This window comes from Halyomorpha halys, unplaced genomic scaffold, assembly GCF_000696795.3.
Source record: "Halyomorpha halys isolate HHAL.00 unplaced genomic scaffold, Hhal_1.1 Scaffold1170.1, whole genome shotgun sequence".
In the NCBI taxonomy this organism is placed as follows: Eukaryota; Metazoa; Arthropoda; class Insecta; order Hemiptera; family Pentatomidae; genus Halyomorpha; species Halyomorpha halys.
In genome coordinates, this window is record NW_027114716.1 from 356,578 (window position 1) to 376,586 (window position 20,009).

The following is a 20,009-nucleotide window of genomic DNA, read 5'->3' on the forward strand; positions in this document are numbered from 1 at the left end:
TAATATCCAATTAACATTTGAAGAAAATATATAATATAATAAAAGATATTTCTTAATCTTCACAACGGTCTATTAAGACTTGAACCAGAAATATTAAATCTCAGTCGAAATTGAAAGAAACTCGGAAGCCTAAATGTAAGAGAGGTGTTTGAGCGTTAATAATTCTTGTAGCTGTAGTATGTGTAGCCAGTGTATTGAAATCAGATGTCATTACACCTCATGGCCTGCAGATTCATTTAAAGGCTATTTGGCGCCTAAAGGCTCGGAGAGGAGAGGTGGTGGGCAAACTGTCCGACGAAGGGAGGAAATTGGATTGGCAAACCGCTAATTGCGAGCTCTAAGCTGCCAATATCCTATGCGGTCGTCTCTTCCAATAGCCATTCGCTCTTGAGAATTATTTTAATTGAGAACCTTTTTAATAATATCGACAAATTGACAACTCTCTAATAATCGTGTCTTTATTTTTCTTATTAGTTCTTGGATTTAACTTAGGTTGTCGTTTTTTTTTTTTTGTCAACTTATTTCATAGTTTCGAGTTGTTCTCGACCCTCACAACACTGAATTGACAAAAAGCAGGACCTAAACGAGTTGTATCATCATTTGAGAGTTTTGTAATATTTTGAGACCATTTGGCGATTCATTCTAAGACAATATTTCAGCATTCTAAAATGCTATTCAGACCAGCTATTGGAGCTCAAAGAACCATCAGAACAGGTGGTTTACGATGTGGTGGCAACACTATAAATTAAATTGTTATGAAATGAGTACAAAGGTCGTCTTAGTCTAATTTGGAAATTCGAGATATTTAAAATTTTAGAAGAAGTTCTATTAAGTTGTTAGTGAAAGATAATAACTCTTCCTATTAAAACTAATCAAAAACATATCCAACTAGTTATATGCATTTACAGTTAATGCATTTAGTAATTATTTTTTTATTAAAACTAATTTTAATGTCGAAAGAATGAGTTAAATACCTTACTTATAACAATTACCTTAATCACATACAAAATATATTTATTTTTACAAATTAATCCAAGATTCCAAAGTTTATTAAGTTCAAGCAGGTTTTGATTTTCTCAAATAGTTATAGACTACTTCATGAGTCACAAAAGTAATAAATAAATTTTATCACCATTGATTATATTACCCATCTTATTTGTTTTCCGATGAAATTAGAAATGTGCAATACAGGCGGATGAGTAAACACAGCCTTGTTTAAACATGGCTTGTTTGTTGCAGTCGATGTCAACGGATTAGTCATCGAGTTCAACTTTGACATATACCTCGTAAACAGTACCGGGCGAAAAGTATTTACAATTCTATAAAATTTTTATTTGAAATTTCTATTACTTTGGCTCAACCAGTAATTGTAATAAATGATCGAAATTGGAATTATAGTATTTCGTCAGGTATTTACAATCTTGTAATTTTATTTCTTTAATTTCAAATTACAGTAAGTTAAGTAATTATAATAATAAATTAAATTGCTTATTGGTCAACACTACTCGTAAATATAACTAAAAAAAAATTACAACACCTATAATTGGAAGAAGATAATCCTGGTGGCAGTCAATAAAGGTTTCAAAATAGTAACAAAAACTATTTATTGTTAACCAACATCATTCTTATCAGCCCTGACGAAGCCCTGCAAAGTGGGGCGAAACATTTTACAACAAATAGTTTTTTGTTACTATTTTGAAACCTTTATTGACCGCCATCCGGCTATCTTCCTCCAATCAACAACACCCATAAAATTTGCTATATAGATGTTTTTAGTTTTAGAGCCTCATAAATTATAATTATTTATTATAATAAGTTACGAACATGAGAGACATATGCCCTTCATGTTTTCCTTCATTTAATTCGTTTCTACCTTCAGCCTTTTGAACTTTTAGTCTTTGCAGTTAAACGATTGATTATCCATATTTAGATGATTCAATAGGGGTATTTAATCAACATGGAAAAGTAAAATCATTGTGTTATATCGATAATTATCATGGTTTTCAATACTGATTTCAGAGGCCCTAAAAAAAGTGTAAAGAGACCGGGAGTCATTCAAGATGAACAAAGTTAGGTCGTCCGAAAATCAACAATCCCATAAACTACCGTTTTACAATAATTCAAGCACGCAGAAAACTCAATTCAGTTTTAGATATTAGAATTTTGGTAACTAATGTTCGAGGGATACCAATCTCAGAATCAACCGTTTGAAGAAGACTGAGAATCATACCTTAGTAGAAAACTCTTATTACTGCAGAACACTAAGATTTGTCAAAGAACAACAATCTTGAAATTGAATCAGAGAGGAATGGAAGGAGAGTAGCCCATAACGGCGTAGATGGGCGTTAAAGAGTCTGGAGAATACATGGAGATCGGTTCATTCTCAATGCTGATTGTTTGAAACAGTGGTATTGGAGAGAGACTCATGTGGCTCATCTACTTGGGGACGCGTTTCTTTAGAGCCACGAGATTTAGGGAAGAAGTCACATGATAAACCAACAGCTCCTGTTATTCAGGACTGACTACACCGTTCTCTATGTATTTCAGTGTTATGCGCAACTTTCCTTTTGTTAGTGACTCCAAGATTTTTTTTCAATTTTCAAAAATCTTAATCTCTGTTTATAATGTTCTGCAATAAGATAGGTCTCCTAAGGTTTGATTCTGTCTTTTTCTGACGGTTGATTCCATGATTGACGCCCTCCAAAGCCATCAAGTTTATATTGTCTGAAACTCTGGAATCTGCATTTTAATAAAACGATTCTCAATTCGATTGGTGATTGTAGGACGTCTTGAATTTGTTCCTCTTGATCCTCTTGATTTAATTTTTTTAAATATAATTAAAATCAAGGTAATTGGATATATCTCACAATACTGTTTCTTTTTTCGTGAAGATTAAATATTGTTGCTCAATTGGACTGCTTTTTTTTTTTTTATTCTGCCTCATTAACAGATGAATTCAAATAAAGGCGGGTTCAAATTTCCACAGTTGAGATAATTTCAGCATTTTTGCAGATCCAGAAATGTGTATATATGTTGGTACTAACGAATGAGCAAACAGAAACTCGGTTAAACAGATGAGCTCTTATGAAATTCACAAATAGTATTCTCAACGTCACAGTACAATCTTTAGAAATCAGTGAATCTATCAGCAACTGTTTGGAAGCAACCATAGATCATGTACATATGAAGACCACAGGAAAAAAAAGTTTTTATTTTATTTATAAAAATGAGAAACAACTGTTTCTGGTGGTAATGTTAAAATAGGAGAAAGACAAGCTTCAGCATTTCAAAATCCTCGTTGAATTATTTATGTAATGTGTGTAAATATTAGGAGATTTCAAGACAAACTTTGTTAAGTTACATATACCCTGATAACACAATGAAAATAATAAGCAGCCTGGTGGTTGAAATTAGCAATACAGTTGGGCTTAGAAACGTAAAATCCCTAGAAAATTGTTATCGCCGAACCGATTGGTCAATTCAAAGGGTAAACGGATCCGTAGTTGGAAGGTTTTTTTTTTCCCCGAATCCTCTAAAACAGAAATAAGAAGTGAATTAGTAAGTGCATTACTGTGAAAAAGAAAAGTAATTCGTGTTGTGTCTTACCTTTTACTACCTTTGGTATTTTAAGGTTACCTGTTATGTTTAATGTCATTTATGAGCTATCCATTCTAAAAAGGAGCTATTTTAAGTCCGGAGGTGAGGGCGTCCTATTTGGAAGGCTAGCTAACCTTAACAATTTAAGTCAAGACTGACTTAGAATTGGGTTTGAGAGAGGCAATTAAGCAGCGAATGGTGGGACCAAAATCAAACCATTTGGTCCGCTAGGTAATTTATGATTTGCAGTTTGTTTTTTTTCCTAAGAAGATTTTGTACGCAAATGATCCCATGCAAGTAGGGCAGATAATTATTGAGAAATCCTTCGCTTGTTTAATATTTCATCAGATTTTACTAAAGATAGATAAGTACATAAACCAAGAAACTAACTAGAAGAAACCAAAGGAATTCCTGCCAGTAAATAAGGAATTGACAGTATGATATATAGGAATGAGGAAATATCCCATGCAAGATAAATACTAAGCAAGATATTTTAATCAAGAAGAAACTACTTACTTGGGCCCAAAATGAATTAAAAAATTAATAAAATCTATATATGAAAGCGAAAACAACGTAAATCAATCCCTTTTTCGTCGTAAAAGTTATTTAAAAAAAAAAAAAAAAAATTCTAGGCCGTATAAAATGGGTTTTAAAGATTTTTACGCGGTCATCAATTCTCAACTACGTTCTCAAAAAAAATAACACCCTGTATTTCAAAGCTCAAAAATGAACCGTTATGAAGATAGCGCACGAATTAGGCGCCGGTCAAACTTCGTTCTAAAGTTACCTTCCATGGTACCAAAAATTAGGTTCATAGTAATGAAAAAATACTGTCTAAATATGTTTAGATTGTCCGTTTCTGAATATGTAACATTTTTTTGATCAAATGGCTCAACCGATTTCAAATTTTATGTCACAAATTGATCAAACCCGTGGGTTTCCACCAAAAACATTCGTTTATTTTCCGCCAAGGTATGAGATCTTAGCGGGTACAATTCCGGGTTAATGTAAGTTTAGGATAGCTGAATTTTAACTGTAAAACTGCAGGGATATTTTCCATTAGGACAATGTAATTACTTATAACGTGAACAGTTACTTTAATATAGTCATTATAAAGTATGCAGTTTTACCAGCTGTATGCATTGAATAGACTTTATTGATCATAATATATTATTTACATGAATGAACATGATATCGCATATATTAATGATTTAAACATAAGAAGGAAACATATTTAATGTGATAATTCTAGCAGGGGAAAATTAGTATTCATTTTATTAGAAGGAAAAAAACTCTTTCAATGAGTCAATGATTACCATACTCTCCCCCCCCCCCCTGGCTTGGGTGTAATCAAAAAGATTGGAAACCAGCATTTAGATCAACAGAAGGAGGTATGTTTCTCTTTTATACCCACTGGGTACATGCTTTGATGAAAAACCTTCATTTCCCTTATTCAATAATGTGTGTATTACAATCTTTTTGAAAACTCCTTAGAAATATTTCTATACTCCAAACATCAATGGTGAGTTGGAGAATATTACTTTTCTGTAAGGATTAATGAATCCTTTTCTTTGCTGTAATTTGTAAATTCTTTGATTCACTAAAGAAAAGGTTCGATGTTTTAATTTCATTTCTTTTCTCTTCTTTCTACAACTCTGTGGCATTTCCAGCGTGAAGGGACCTCGATCCAACACTGTCAGGCCTCATGGTCCTTGCATAGCTCCTTCATTTGTGGGAATTTTTCCCTTTTTTTTTTGTAAAGTTTGGTTTCCTCATTTCAATAGCTAATGATCTTGTTTATGGTATAATAGATTTGGTAAGCCCTTTCTTAAAGTCAGTTTTTTATTGAAGAATAATAACACATTCTGCCACAATCAAGGGCAATAGTTATTACAGCTCCAAGTGTTCATTCTTATAAGACAAGATAAATGAAAGAAAACAAAAATATAATAAATGAAATAAATAAATAAACTAATTTTACGTATTACCATTATTTATTTAATTAATTAAAATTATTATAATTTAAATACAATTAAAATAATTCTAGATTAACATGTTTGATTGGCTCTAGCAATCCTATTTATTTTTCCTAAACCAAGACCATTATAATTCCACTGTTATTTAATTTGTTTTTTCATCAGTTAACCACTCAATTTCCATATGTAATACATAAAATAAAATTATTACTAATGTATTTTCAAGCTCTTAAAACAACAATCTTTAAGCACTATCATAACACATTAATATTAACATTTACCTGTGCTACTAATCTGTTCAAGGAGGTATATGTTGGTTCTTGGACATTGAGATGCTCATTACACATATCATAAATCGACTGATTATCAAAGAAAAATGTACAACTCCCACTATTTATTGTGCTATGAGTCGTCAAGACTGCGTTATAAGGCTCGACAATAATGGGGGAGATCTGTAAAATAAAAACAAATCATGAGTCAGTTCATGAAAACTGTAAAAGTTGTTTTTAAAAATAGTAATTAATCCAATTGATGTTGATGAATTAAATGTATCACTATTTTAAATTAAAGTAATAAGCATATCTATGAATGATCTGTAGCTTATTAGAAACATACAGTTACACACCAAATTACAACTTGAAATAATAGATAAATACATCAAAAATAGGTTTAAAAGGGCTCAAATAAATGTGATTGAAGGAAATAAAATTTCTTTAATGGATAATATAAACAGAGAAGGAAATAAAAAAAAACAAAAAATTGTCCACGTCCACAATACACTTTCCATAAACGGAACATTCCAGCATCATTATAATTGACATTCTTTTGAGAACTACCCATAAACAAATTACATAGTAATACATATTATATTATCATGATGTAACAAACAAAAAATAAATTAAATCAATTATTAAATGTATTTTGATTAATTTAAAAAAAAAAAAAAAAAAGAATGATGTAAGTATTAAAATTTAATCAACTAGAGTTTTTTGTTTTGTTTTTTAAAAGTAATTGGTATAACTGCTCATTTAGAATTTATTAACTAATTAAAATAGATTATCATTTATTATTGAATACAAGGTAAATTTTTCAAACACCTAAATACTGACCCTTGGGGAAGGATAAACACAAAATTCTACTATTGCAGTGCGATCAAAGTCTCTTTGGATTTTAGAAATAACATTGGCTCCTAATCCAGAACCAGTTCCACCTCCGAATGATCTAAAGATTATGAAGCCTTGGACTCTGTTACATTTTTCTGATTGTCTTCTAATCCGTTCACAACAAAGTTCACTCATTTCATTACCCACGGAATAATAACCACGTGCAAAATTAGATGCAGCGTCTTCTTTTCCAGTGATCATGGATTCTGGACCAAACAACTGACGATATGCGCCGATTCGAATTTCATCTAGATACACCACATGAATCTACAATTATGGAAAAGTCACTTACGTTATTTCTACTAAGATTAAAAATTTGCAATTTTAATTTTCCAACTGAATAACAACTAGCTTATGATTTTGAAATAAAATTATAGGGTTTAAAGAATTTGATTATTAATTTCACACTGTTACTGTAAAAATTAAAATATTACCTATGCAAGTGGGTTCCAAATCTGCAAACACTACACGTGGGACTACTTGCCCACTAGGTGTTTCATAAAATAGCACATTATGTCCTTCCTCTGCTGGATCTGCTAATCTACCATCGGGATATATTAAGTGTTCCATACAAAACAGCTCCCATATAGCATTTCCCATTTGGACCCCTGCCTGTCCCATTTGCACTAAAATTATTTCCTAAAACAAAAACATATATTATTTAAATTTATCTTCACAAGTTAGCCCTCCAACGCCTATTTGAGGTTTCAGTAACTCACAAGATTAACAACTTTTCTACTCAAATTATGGAACAAAAAAGGTTAGTACAGACATTAAGTTCACATTTTATTTCAATTGAATATGCATAGTCACTAAATAAATGTATTTTTATAAAAAGTATTATATATTATAGACATGATCCAAATTTCAATATTGCTTACATAATTCATATTTTTGTGTAATTTAAACTCAACATAGTCGAACAAAAAGGAAATAAAAAATAATCACTTTGGATGTTGTAAGTATTGAATGGTTAATTGAGTGATATAAGCCCCATAATATACCATATTATCCAAGAATCACATAGGTCAAAATAGTAGTTCAATTATTACACATCACAATTGGACAACATATACCAGATTTTCACAATGGCTACAAAAATTATTAGCACATCTCATTTTTCCCTTTAAAACTGAAAAATACTAAGATTGTGTGTTTAAATTCAAGTAATTTTATAATGATAGCAACAAATGTTGGAAATTAACTAAAAACTAAAACAAAAGCCTATATTTTGAAGCTCAAAAAAGTATTTTCACCTAAGTAAAGTGCATATCTTTGGCTTCAACCATCTATTTCATTTAAAGACATTATCAATTCTATAGTACATAAAAATAACAATAATTAGTTGGGGTAAATAGGTTTCCTTCCATGTTAAAATCATGTATTTACCATAATTTATATATGCTTTATTTTAATAAATGATTACATAAGGCATCCTAGGGCCATCTAAGTGGAAACAAATTAATGAACATGGAAAATGGATTTAAATCATTAAGGAAAAAGGACAGAGGCGAACATACAAACAGCCCCTTCTTTTGGTACTTGTTTTAACTAACAATGAGTGGAGGTTGTTTCTGGAGTAGAATTTGTTGGCTAGAAATTGGCAATCGCAATTAAATTATTTTGGTGTTGAAAAAACTGAATAAAATTATGTTGATTTGATGATAATAAAAGTAAAAGGCTTATTTAGAATATAAGTCTGAAGAAAAAGTGTGAGGTTTCAAAACGTCATTTATTAGAATATAGTATGTATAAAATATGGCAAACGCATTATTTTTATTTATTAAGCTAATTTTTCCTAACTACCAATAAAAGCTTTAAATGGCATTCTGTAAAAATGAAAAACAAAATGCATAATAAAACAATAGAGGATCATACTATCATTAAAATGACAAAAAGCTGAACCATAGTTTTGTTTAGAATTAGAGAATCATATTACCATTTATTCATCCAAATATTAGAAAAGAAATTGAAAAATCTAAGCTTCAAAATAATTTTAAAACTACAATTTTGTGGAAACAACTATTGCAATAAATATCAGTAATTTTCAAAATAAAGCATGAACTGTTAGTAAATTAGCTAAAGACATTAATATCATCAAATTTCAATTTAGTTGCAATAACTAAATTGATATTTAATTTTACTAATTTGATATTTATTAATATATATGAAAAATAAGATTAAATTAATTAAAATTAATAAATACATAATTAAATTAACTACATCCAGTTAGAGGAATTATTTTTAAAAACTCTTGTTCTGGAGAAATGATGGAAATTCACATGATGTTAACAGAATTGACTGCAGGAGATTTTCTAGAAAAGCAATTAGATAGGAACTCTCTGTTGCCAGCTTCTTATTTCTCCAACTATAGTTTTGTCTCAGCTTCTCAAAATAACTTCAAAAACTAAAGAGCACTTACTGTTGACATTCTGTTTTTATGCGGTTTTTTGTTTTGTTACGCTGGTTCATTTATGACAATGAAACAATTTGGCAATGTCTTTGAGTACACACTGGCAGTTAATCTGTAGACAACCAGTTTAAAAAAATGATGATGCTGAATTAGTTGCAGCAGAAGGTACAATTCTTTTATAAATTATAAAGATTAAATTCATTTCTCAGTTAATAGTATTTCTAAAATTGTAAAAAGATTGTTGGCTGTGCATTTTTAATGTGATTGGACTCATTGGAAACTATAAGCATTTATATAGCACAACAGTTACAGAGTTCTATTCTATGGAGAAGAAGTAATTGAACCATGCATAGTCCTAACAGTTCAGATGTCTGAAGAAGCCCAAGAATCCAAAAATAAAGACAAAAGGGGGTTCAGGGAGTTGTCTATTGGGAAAAACAAATACAAATTCTGACTTATAAATAGGTTTTTAATTACAACATTTACTGTCACTGCAGGTATGATAAGAAAAAGAAAACTAATCATCAAACACTTTTCCCTCACCTATTTAATAAAATTCCCAGCATGGGAAGAAAGTAATAATATGCTCAATCTCCACATATATTTCAATATTTACCTAAGTTCATTGAACTAAATTATAACTTAAGCACCGATATGAATAGTATTTGATATTTTATTTGAAAAATTATACAAATTGTAAATATAAGAGTAGCAATGATCTAGCATAAAAGAATTGTTAATGAAATTTCTGGTAGCTAGACGCCAGAGCTTACGGGATAATAGGTCGAGAGAGATCATGTCAAGGGTGAACAAAAAATAACAATACATTTTTATAAAAGAATGTAATGTATAAATTTGAGAGCTTCCGTGAGGCTCCAGGTGCTGCGCTTCATCCTGATTGGAGTGTAGGTAGTCCATTCTAATTGGGTTGTAGCTTCGATTGTACCTATAGTTGTCGCTAGTTGCAGCGAACTTGGAACTGATCTTCCCCGCCTACTGTTCCTATCAAAGTCGGTATTTAGGTGTGTCTCCGGGGTGAAAAGATTGAAGTTCCGATGTGGGCAATGATTTTCTCCTTTAATTTGTTGATTTATAATCTCCAAGGTGGTGCTGGTAGATAGTAGTCCCAGTAAGGTCAGAATGAGCTAACATTAGCTGCGCCAGTTTGCACCACGATGTGCGAGTAGGCTGGATGTCTTTGGTGTTCAGTTGAAGGTAAAGTCGAAGCATCTGAGTTGCTAGATGTTGCGTGACGAGTGAGGCGGTATGGTGAAATCATATTCGGTTAGTAGGCTATCTTGCACAAGTAATTGCTATATGAGTACATTCGGCGAGAGCTCTTGTTAAGATGGAGCTTCGTGTGCCAGTCAGGGCCATGAGTTGGTGGGTGGTCGGCGTGATGCTTGCCAGAGATTAAGCATCCTTGTGTCAGTCGTGGCCCATGAGCGGCAGGTTGGCGGGATGTCTCGATGCTCTTTAGTTGGTGGCCACTTGTATGGGTGTAGGAGGTCCGCAATTGTTATTTTTTTTTGTCTTCATAAGCGAGGATTTAAAGTCCAGTGAAGAAGTTGTTGAAGCATAGATCCTCATCTCGAGAGACTTCGTTGTGGGTAGACGCCGGCTGTACCTTTAAAGTCCGAGGGAGTTCTGCGTTGTCCTATACGGACTGATAGCAGGGACATAGAGCCTTCGGTCTTCTTGAAAATAGACCTGTTGGTCCTTGACGATAAAATGATACTGTGGTTGAATTTTGAAAATTTCACAAAGTGTTGAGTCTTAAATGTTGGGAGAGTGTTTAGTCCTGAATTAGCACGTTTTGATTGGTGGTAGGCATGAGCTGCAGTGATTACAAGTGGTGCCTAGGTGTTTGAATTTTTCTTGTAGACGTCTTTGCTAGTGGTATCACCTCAATATCCCTTGGATTCGTCCTCTCTGGAGCGTGGAATCCGCAAAACAGGTCTCTAATTGAGGTTTAGCTGCGCTGGATTCTTTTTTCTCCTATTATTGTGTCCCTGGTAAAGTTCTATTTGCGGGGGATTCGTGTTCGCTATCCTCGTTTCCAGTTGCACCTTCTTATTTTCCTCTACTCCTGTCATCTTTACGTCTGTATCACGTCGGGGTCACCAATTATTGAGGTGGGTTATTTTCTTGATTATTTTGCTTGTCCAGAAGGCCTCGACAACGCGTGTTCAGTTTATAAAGGTAAAGTTGCCAAGGAAGATGACTAGATAGGATGAGACAAATGGGTAACAACCGATATATCTCACAGGATGGTAAACTCGTTACTATTCCGATAAACACGAAGGAGGTATGCAGACCTGGAGGGTAGCTAGCCACCAGTCATGCACGGAGGTGCCTTCGTCCTGCCGGGTACTATTCCGACAGAAGTAAGGGGGGTATGTAAGCCCGGAGGGTAGCTAGCTACCGGAACTTACGAAGGGATAACAGTTTGAGGAGAGAGATCATGTCAATGGTGAACAAGAAATAACAATACGTTTTTATAAAAGAAAGTAGTGTATAAATTTGAAAGCTTCGGTGAGGCTCGAAGTGCTGTGCTCTAGTGGATTGTAGCTGAACTTCTTGTTCCTCTCGCTACACTACCCATATTTATTTTCCAATCTATCCAGCTTATATGGCATTTTTTTTTGTATAAAATTCCGGGTTTACCGAAATCGGAATCGAATCATACAGTAGGTAGGCGAATATTTGCTTTTTGGATTCCCAAAAACATCTATTATAATTTTTTAATCACGCTACAGCTTCTTTATTCCCTTTTAATGAAAATTCGAAGCTCCACATGACATAACTGATCTTTCTACACATGGTTTGCCTCAGATTACATAAAAAATTAAAAACCTGCACAATTGCAAGAAGAATCGAACCACTGTGAATTAAAGACAAAAGGGTGTGGTGGGTGCGGGAAGACTTGCACGTCCACAACGTTCGTTGAAGCTACTCCCCGACACTCCGTTTGATTCCCTTTGTTTCCCTCTGAAGTGCACTACCCACACCGCTTTCTCGTGTTAAGCAAAGGCATAGACTTGCGTGAGGAGCCTGCTGTTTTACTGCAATAGTAAGCTGAAATAAAAGTTGATAAAAAGTTAGTAATAAGTGTGGAAAAACGGGCTGTAATTGAGACTTTTATGGCTTACGGGTTTACATACTTATTCATTTTCTGAAACTAATCTTAATTCCTGAAGGGGCAGCTAGGTTGTTCGGGTAAGTAGACGAATAGGATTGATATAATACAAGAAAATATTCAGGTGGGTCTGGTATATCATTATATTATTATTGCTTCTCTGCGAGGACACTTGGCTGTCGCAGTGGCGTCCAATCGCCCTCTCGTTGCTTCCCAGTCCAGGCTATTGCTAGTAGACTAGAATAGTGAAAACCATAACTGCCCGATGTATCACGTCTATTATGACCATAAAAAATAGCACTGAATATGAATTTTTTAAATTCACAAACACCATATCAAGATCTAAAGAAACTAACATAAAGTTTTAATACTATTTCTTTTCATATAGGTGAAATGACTCATAGGTGAAAGAAAAACACTCCAATGGCATCAGGAAAAAAATACCACACTGACAAGTTAAGACTCCTCACATAAACTGCACTTTCACTTCTATTTAGATAGTTAATGAAATGCCCTAAAGCCTAGACCAGTGGTTCCCAACAGAGATTCCGTGAAACACTAGAAAGCGGTGAGCCTCTTCCAGAGGTTTCGCGAAATAATTTAGGCATGGCTTGGTCCATGTCAATTCTACACAGTCTTGAACCTTACTGTCCCTAATTTTCTTCAAATTTTGCACAGATGTCTAGATAACCTAGCATGTCTTAGCTTTTTCTGGACTGATGTATCACCTTATTTGTATCAAATGATCGTGGGTTCTGCCATTTTGCTACTCCTACGAAACGGGTTCAGCACCCAAAAAAAGGTGGGAACCACTGTCATAGACCCTTAATAACTTTTAATTGAAAGTAGGGAGTAATAAAACAACCATTTTCCATCTATAAACTCAAGTTTCACAAAAAAACAAAAACAAAGATACGAATATTCATAAAGAGGTTCTGAAAGACTACCAAACTATGTAAATCACAAAATATTTGTCATATCAGTATTGATTTTGTCGAGCACGAGAGTGACCACCCAAAAAAAATCACAGAATTTAATTTCCTTTCACACTCTGAAACCAATTAAACTGGTTAAAGAAAGAAACTAAGTATGACACGCTTTTCTGCTTCCTACTAGAGTGTGTCGTGATCATCTTTCAACAAGAAAGATTATCTTTTGAGTGGGTATATTAGTGGGCTAGGGAGTGACTTGAAACTAAATGACAGGCGTAAAAACTCCTATAGGGATTTGTATGTTTTGTCTTAAATTCAAATTATGTTATATACTATTATCTGAAAGAATTCTGAGAAGATCTATGCCATTTTTTTTAGGTTTGCTGCATTAAAACTAGTACTATGGACCAGTCTCAACCTCTTGTGAAAGACCTAGGGAGTGATTACACAAGCATTATATGTTTAAACTGCTTAACTATAAATGCTTAGAACCTCTAAATGAGAAGAACATGTTGGTCTCCAGGAGGATACCTAATAACAGAAAAATAAAATATTCAGATTGTTGATCAATCCATATTCAGATTATTGTACTGTAACTGAAATAGCATTAAATTTAGAGATTGATTCATACATAATCTCAAATATACTAAAATGTAAATTAATATTAGGTATAACACTAGTTTTTATTGGGGAATAAGCAAGAACAACTTTTGTCTAAATTATTTGGCTAGCCAACGTTTAAATTTAAATTAGAACACCATAAACAACTCTAGTAGTATAGCTATAATTATTCCCTAATCATAATTTACTGAATAATATAACTTAGATGCTATGTATATATTAGCCATAAAAACAAGAACCAAAAAAAGTCTGAAATTCTTAATAAGAATAGTTTATACAATCGGACAATACAATAAATTGAAGAAAATGTATTTAGAAAATCTATACTACTTACTCCACTCATGTTTTCTAATTGAGCATTCCTTCATTCGATAGTCAAGGGGAAATTTTGGTATTCCTTGAAAACTCAATTTTCACCTGCATTGTAAGGATAATGTTAGAAATCCTTAAAATGTAATCCGTCAGTCAAAATATCCAATCAATTGCTTGTTTCTGGAAGATTCCAGAACAAAAGCGTCGATTCCTTTTAGTCAAAGTTAGTTGGTTTGCAGATGAGATATGCTTGGTCTATGCTAGGTATAGGGATCTACCTAGCATCGAGTAATTATGTTATCTATTACATAGAATAGAGTAACTAAAAAACTTTTTATTATTACCTTTCAAGCTCCTGAAAGTTTCTTTTTTTTATACTATGCAACTGTTAGAATTTTTAAATAGTGCATTCGTTATATTACAGAAGCAACTACTTCAGTTTCGTATCGTGTAGTAACAGAAATGTTGGAGCAGAAATATCCATTTGGAAAGAGTTGTCATTCCATAATAACAATTCGATATAATCAGTTAACAATTTTTTATTTCCCAAAGAACCCCTCTCAAAACACTGAATCAGCTAAAATTTACCTTAAGTGAGACAAATATGGTATTCACTTTGTATGATTCTGAGAGTAACAAAATTATCCGTCATGGTTGGAAATCCAGTTTGTGTGCATCGATATATAATAAAGCTAACTTTCATTAGCCTGAAAGACCAGCCCACAGACCGTGCAGGCGCTTAGATACCTAAGGTTTAAACCAACCACTTGAGTTGGCAGCTATTACCTGCTCCACATCCCCCCCCCCCCAAAATAATTAAGATTCAACTTTAAAACACGCAAAACCAAAACTAATACATTTTCACTAACTATCAACCTTTCGATTAGTTTATACAAACATGATAGAGAGGGGCCACTTTCTTAGATTATTCAAACTGATTTTACATCTCAACTATAATATTTTTCCTATACTGTAGAAAAAAAGAACATATTTTGAATCCACTGCATTTCTGTGAGAACACTAAAATGTTTTATTTAACCTAATAACATTTGTTGTACAGTTATCTACTTAGGGGAGGTTATCTCACAGTAGAGTGATACAAGATCTCAATAATTGCATAATATTGTAAATAAATGGCTGGTGTGTTTTCGAGAGTATTTACCTGTCATGTTCGAAATACATTTGTTCCTCCACTTCCACAAGTAGATATATTATTGTCTTAATATTATAATTTTGAATTATCTATTATGTTATTCAGCTGTTATTCATTTCTTAGGTGAAGGCAAGTCGTTTATTTCATGGTTTTAGCTATGGAACGAGGAAGATCCTCAATAAACCTCAGAATTTCGGAATTGTAAGTTATTTTAAAAATATTACAATAAAGTTGGACTTTGATGTGTTCAATTTTTATTTCAATTTTGGGATAAACTGTTAATCACTTCAGTCAATGTTTGTAGAACTTAATAAGAAAGACAGAGACATTAGCTGTACATGCTATTGCTTCTAAAAATGCAGTGGCACAGAAGGCTGTTGGCTATTGGTTGTTGGGATGCGGTGGAATGGTATTTGGTGCTGTTGTTTTAGGTATTGATAAGAATTTTATTGTTATTAACTGCTCTATTGTTTTTAATTTGTGTTCATTTTTTTTTTTTTTATGAGGAGATGAAAGGGTGTAGGCAAACGGTACTCCCAATCATCTCATATATAATCCACAGTCAACTGTCAACTCACAATTATTTATATTGTTTTTTTATGACAGGAGGAGTAACAAGACTTACGGAATCTGGTCTTTCAATGGTGACTTGGAAACTGTTTGGAGAAAAACCACCTTTCAATCAAGCTGACTGGGAAAAAGAATTCGAACTTTACAAGCAGTTCCCAGAATATAAAATGTATTTTACCTCTAACTCCCAATTCTCAAGTAAATTTCCATTGATTCCTTTATTATGTCTAACTTGCATTTTATTTCTATCTAAGGAAAAATATGGACATAACATTAGAAGAATTCAAAAGAATTTGGTGGATGGAATATTCTCATCGTATGTGGGGAAGGTGCATAGGTGCTGCTTTCTTATTACCAGCCACTTACTTTTGGATGAAAGGATACTTCACCTCTGCCATGAAAAAACGAGTACCTGTTTTTGGATTACTGATTGCTGCTCAAGTATATATTAGAATGATCGATTAATTTTAGTTGATTACAATTTTCTTCCCATTTATGTTTTATTTGATTTCTACCAAACATGGTTTAGGGTCTAATGGGGTGGTATATGGTGAAGTCAGGTTTAGAAGACCGGTTTCCTACACAGAATGATGTGGTCAGAGTTTCTCAGTACCGACTTGCTAGTCATCTTTCAATAGCTTTTATTCTTTATACTGGATTTCTTTGGTCAGCATTTGACCATCTGATTCCTGCTCAAAAATTAGCTGAAGTTACTAAAAGTGCTAGAAGATTTAGAGGACTTGCACATGCCTCAAAAGGACTTGTGTTTTTGACTGCATTTTCAGGTAATCATCAACATTCGTTCTTAATAAATTTACATCTTACTTCTAAAGTTAAATAGTTTGTTTGTTGTTATGCATAAATTGGTCTTACTGTCATAAAGATTTAAAGGTTATGTTAATATTTTAGTTGCTTTGAAAGTTTTCAAATTATATTAAATAGGAAATCATTATAAAACCTACCATTACAACATGTGTTGTAATATAAAGTGTGTCGAGTATTTGTCCTTGTCTATAATGTCTTAAGTTTTCCTTGTCTTGTTCTTAAGTTAATTACCTTTAAAACTTTTTTCCTACCCACACTCTCACTAGAAAAAAAAAAATTGTCCCTTTTAGTAGTAAAAATATTCGTATTATCAAATTGAATCCAAACTTTTCCCATTTCTTAGTGGTTATGGTAGCCTTTTCCCTTGAAATATTTAGTTTTCTGATGACCAAAATTTAAAAAAAAAAATTTTTATCCTCTTCTGGAACCTCTTAACCCCTCAATGTGCCCCAATTACAATTATTTGTCTACTTTTTATATTATATCATACGAGGAAAGTACATTGAATAATTACACTATACTGATGACAAAATTGACATCTCTTAGTCTTTTATTTTATGGTTATGATTCCTCCATTGATACTGTAAAATTGTTGCAAGCTTCTCCCATATAATCATAAATTATGAAAATGGAATGTAAAAGTTTAAAATCTAACATGACTAATTAATTCTTTAAAGATTAGTCCTAAATTGTGAATTGATTATAAAAAATATCCTTTTTTTTTTTCTGAACATTAACATTGATTGTAATTGAAAATAATTTGTTAAAATGAATTTTCTCTTTATTTATTAGGGGCATTTGTTGCTGGATTAGATGCAGGCTTGGTTTATAATTCTTTCCCCAAAATGGGAGATAAATGGATACCAGATGAGATATTGGCTTTTACTCCTAAAATAAGCAACATCACTGAGAATCCAGTGACTGTACAGTTTGATCATAGAATACTTGTAGGTTTTTTGTATTTTTTATTGTACTTTATACTTGCTTTTTTTATAAACTGTTAAACTTTTAAAAAAAAATTGTTTAGGGCATTACAACTCTTAGTGTAATTTCTGGTCTATGGTTGCTATCAAGAAAGAGAACTCTTCCTCCAAGAGCTTACAAAGCTGCTAATGCCTTAGCTATCATGGCTTGGACACAGGTATGGCTTTACATCTGCAATACTGTATTTATATTTATTTTTGATTATCTACTAAAACCCTGTATCATATTCATGCAGGTTCTTCTTGGAATCACAGCGCTTGTACATTATGTGCCAGTTTCTCTAGCGGCCCTGCATCAATCAGGATCTTTAGTTCTTTTGTCTTTTGCTGTTTGGCTTACACATGAGTTAAAATATGTGAAAAGGGTTGTTAAATAACCATTTTATACCAATTATCTGACAACCCTTTTAAAATGCCTTTATGCATTTGATTGTGATACTTATGTTAAGAATTTGTATATTATGATATAGATATTTGTAGTTATTTTTAAAATACAAAGTAATGACATTACAAAATTTACCAAGTTATTTACAATTACATGCATGAGTATTCCCATTACTTATTCAATTTTCACCATTCAAATAGTAGAGTTTATAATACTGATGCTGGAATTGTAAATGTGCAAACAAAGTAAAAAATAATTGTCACAAATTTAAATACCTTTTTGCTCCTTGGTTCCTGCAATTCCACTTTTTTCTAGTCCTGAAATGTTCCTATTCTATTTTCATCCAAGAATTCTGAAAATTAAACCAATTTTTGTATTCATCCAGTTTTCATGTTATAATTCCACTTGCTAGGGTGGTTTCAGAAGATCTGCCATAATTAACTTAGTAACAAAGCAATTAAAAGCCGTAGATACAAAAAGGGCCTCTCTTTTGGCGTATGCCACCTCAATGGTTAGTGTTGCAGTTACTTAAAAAATTTGAATTTATATAATCACTAAAATATCTGCATATCTTACTACTTATCATCTATTAGTGTTTCGGGTTCAATGGCCATTTTTAAGTTGTACAATCTTTGTATTAAGTTAATTTATAATATTACCAAGTTCAACATTAACAATTTTACTCTAGGTACTCACTCTCTTATTCTTTTTTATATTATAAAAATGTTTACATTTCCTGCTAGACTGCAGTTGACCTGCTTAATGTTATAAATTATCATAACAAACGGCTGGTTCAACTTCAAAATAGGTATAGTGCTTCAAACACTGTAATGTGGAATGATTGTGAAAACATATACATTGTAGGAAGATAGTCCGAGTGGCAGTCAATAAAGGTATCAAAATAGTAAAAGAAAACTATTTATTGGTAATCAGTGTTTCACCCCACTTTGCAGGGCTAAATGAATATACAAGATACAAACATTGTAGAATTGACAAAACAATTGTTATGTTTATAAAGTATATAAAAAAGAAATAATCTAAGGAAGTATACATGTAGGTGTACTGGGAACAAGTTACTAACTAATAAATAATAAAGTGTTTCCAGTCCACCTACATGTATACTTCCTTATATTGTTATTATTTATTTTTTATATTCTTTAAAAATATAACAAATGTTTGGTCAATTCTATAATATTTGTATCTTGGTTTTTCATTAAGCCCTGCAAAGTGGGGCGAAAAATTGGTCAATAATACAATAGTTTTCTTTTACTACTTTGATACTTTTACTAACCGCCACCCAGACTGGACTATCTTCCTTCAATCTAATTCAAAAAGTGATGCCATATCAATTTCCCTGAAAAAAAAAAAAATTAATTTTATACTTTCTTCTAGAAAAAAAAAAAATTATTTTTACACATTTTCCACTGACTATTGCTTGAACCTACAGTTATTAGTAACATTTTACAGAAATATCTTCTTTATATCACCCTCAGATTCTATATCTCCAAGAAGTGTAATTAATTGCATTATCAGAAATTCCAATAGCTTTTAGAGCAATTCCTGACTTGAATCTACTACTGCAATTTGGCCAATATCTATTGTGAGCCCTAACATGTGTTACAACCAAGATTTTTTTTTTCAAGTTTCTTTAGAAAAAAAGAATCTTTAGAAATAAATAAATATTTAAGTCTTAAATCTAAAAAAATCACAACTTTAAAATATCACGATTAGCTTAAAAATACTTTCTTGAGATTAATCAATGCCTTAAAAGAAAATTCATGAGAGCCTAATTATTAATTAATGAGTCCCCTGCCCTTTTGTCAACCACCAGTAACTATAAAATTCAAATGGTGTTCGATCTTTGAATTAAAATATCCAAAAATCTGTTCAGGGCATGGAAAGTTATTACTTCTCAATAACAAATTTAAACCTTAAATAAC

At 32.3% G+C, this 20,009-nt stretch overlaps 2 protein-coding genes across 5 annotated transcripts in view; one reads left to right on the top strand and one right to left on the bottom strand.

Annotated features, from left to right (window-relative positions):
* Nucleotides 1–15,421, bottom strand: part of LOC106688651 (tubulin alpha-3 chain) — a 35,846-nt gene extending 20,425 nt beyond the window's left edge. For 2 of the 4 annotated variants that reach the window (XM_014433222.2, XM_067051868.1), the window contains exons 1-5: nucleotides 15,316–15,421; nucleotides 14,176–14,258; nucleotides 7,171–7,375; nucleotides 6,683–6,984; nucleotides 5,855–6,025 (exon numbers count right to left, since the gene is read on the bottom strand). In XM_014433222.2, the coding sequence (XP_014288708.1) occupies nucleotides 5,855–6,025; nucleotides 6,683–6,984; nucleotides 7,171–7,375; nucleotides 14,176–14,184 (687 nt within the window). In that variant the 5' untranslated portion in view covers nucleotides 14,185–14,258; nucleotides 15,316–15,421. Of the gene's footprint in view, nucleotides 1–5,854; nucleotides 6,026–6,682; nucleotides 6,985–7,170; nucleotides 7,376–14,175; nucleotides 14,259–14,497; nucleotides 15,038–15,315 lie in introns of those variants that run through there. The other 2 variants (XM_067051867.1, XM_014433223.2) reach the window with 2 other exon arrangements.
* Nucleotides 15,161–18,199, top strand: LOC106688652 (heme A synthase COX15). The gene is made up of 9 exons (XM_014433224.3): nucleotides 15,161–15,355; nucleotides 15,430–15,507; nucleotides 15,611–15,737; nucleotides 15,913–16,045; nucleotides 16,131–16,317; nucleotides 16,406–16,661; nucleotides 17,494–17,648; nucleotides 17,729–17,842; nucleotides 17,921–18,199. The coding sequence occupies exons 1-9, from the start codon at nucleotides 15,287–15,289 to the stop codon at nucleotides 18,059–18,061; spliced, it is 1,260 nt and encodes a 419-aa protein (XP_014288710.1). The 5' UTR covers nucleotides 15,161–15,286; the 3' UTR covers nucleotides 18,062–18,199.
* Nucleotides 18,200–20,009: the final 1,810 nt, after the last annotated feature.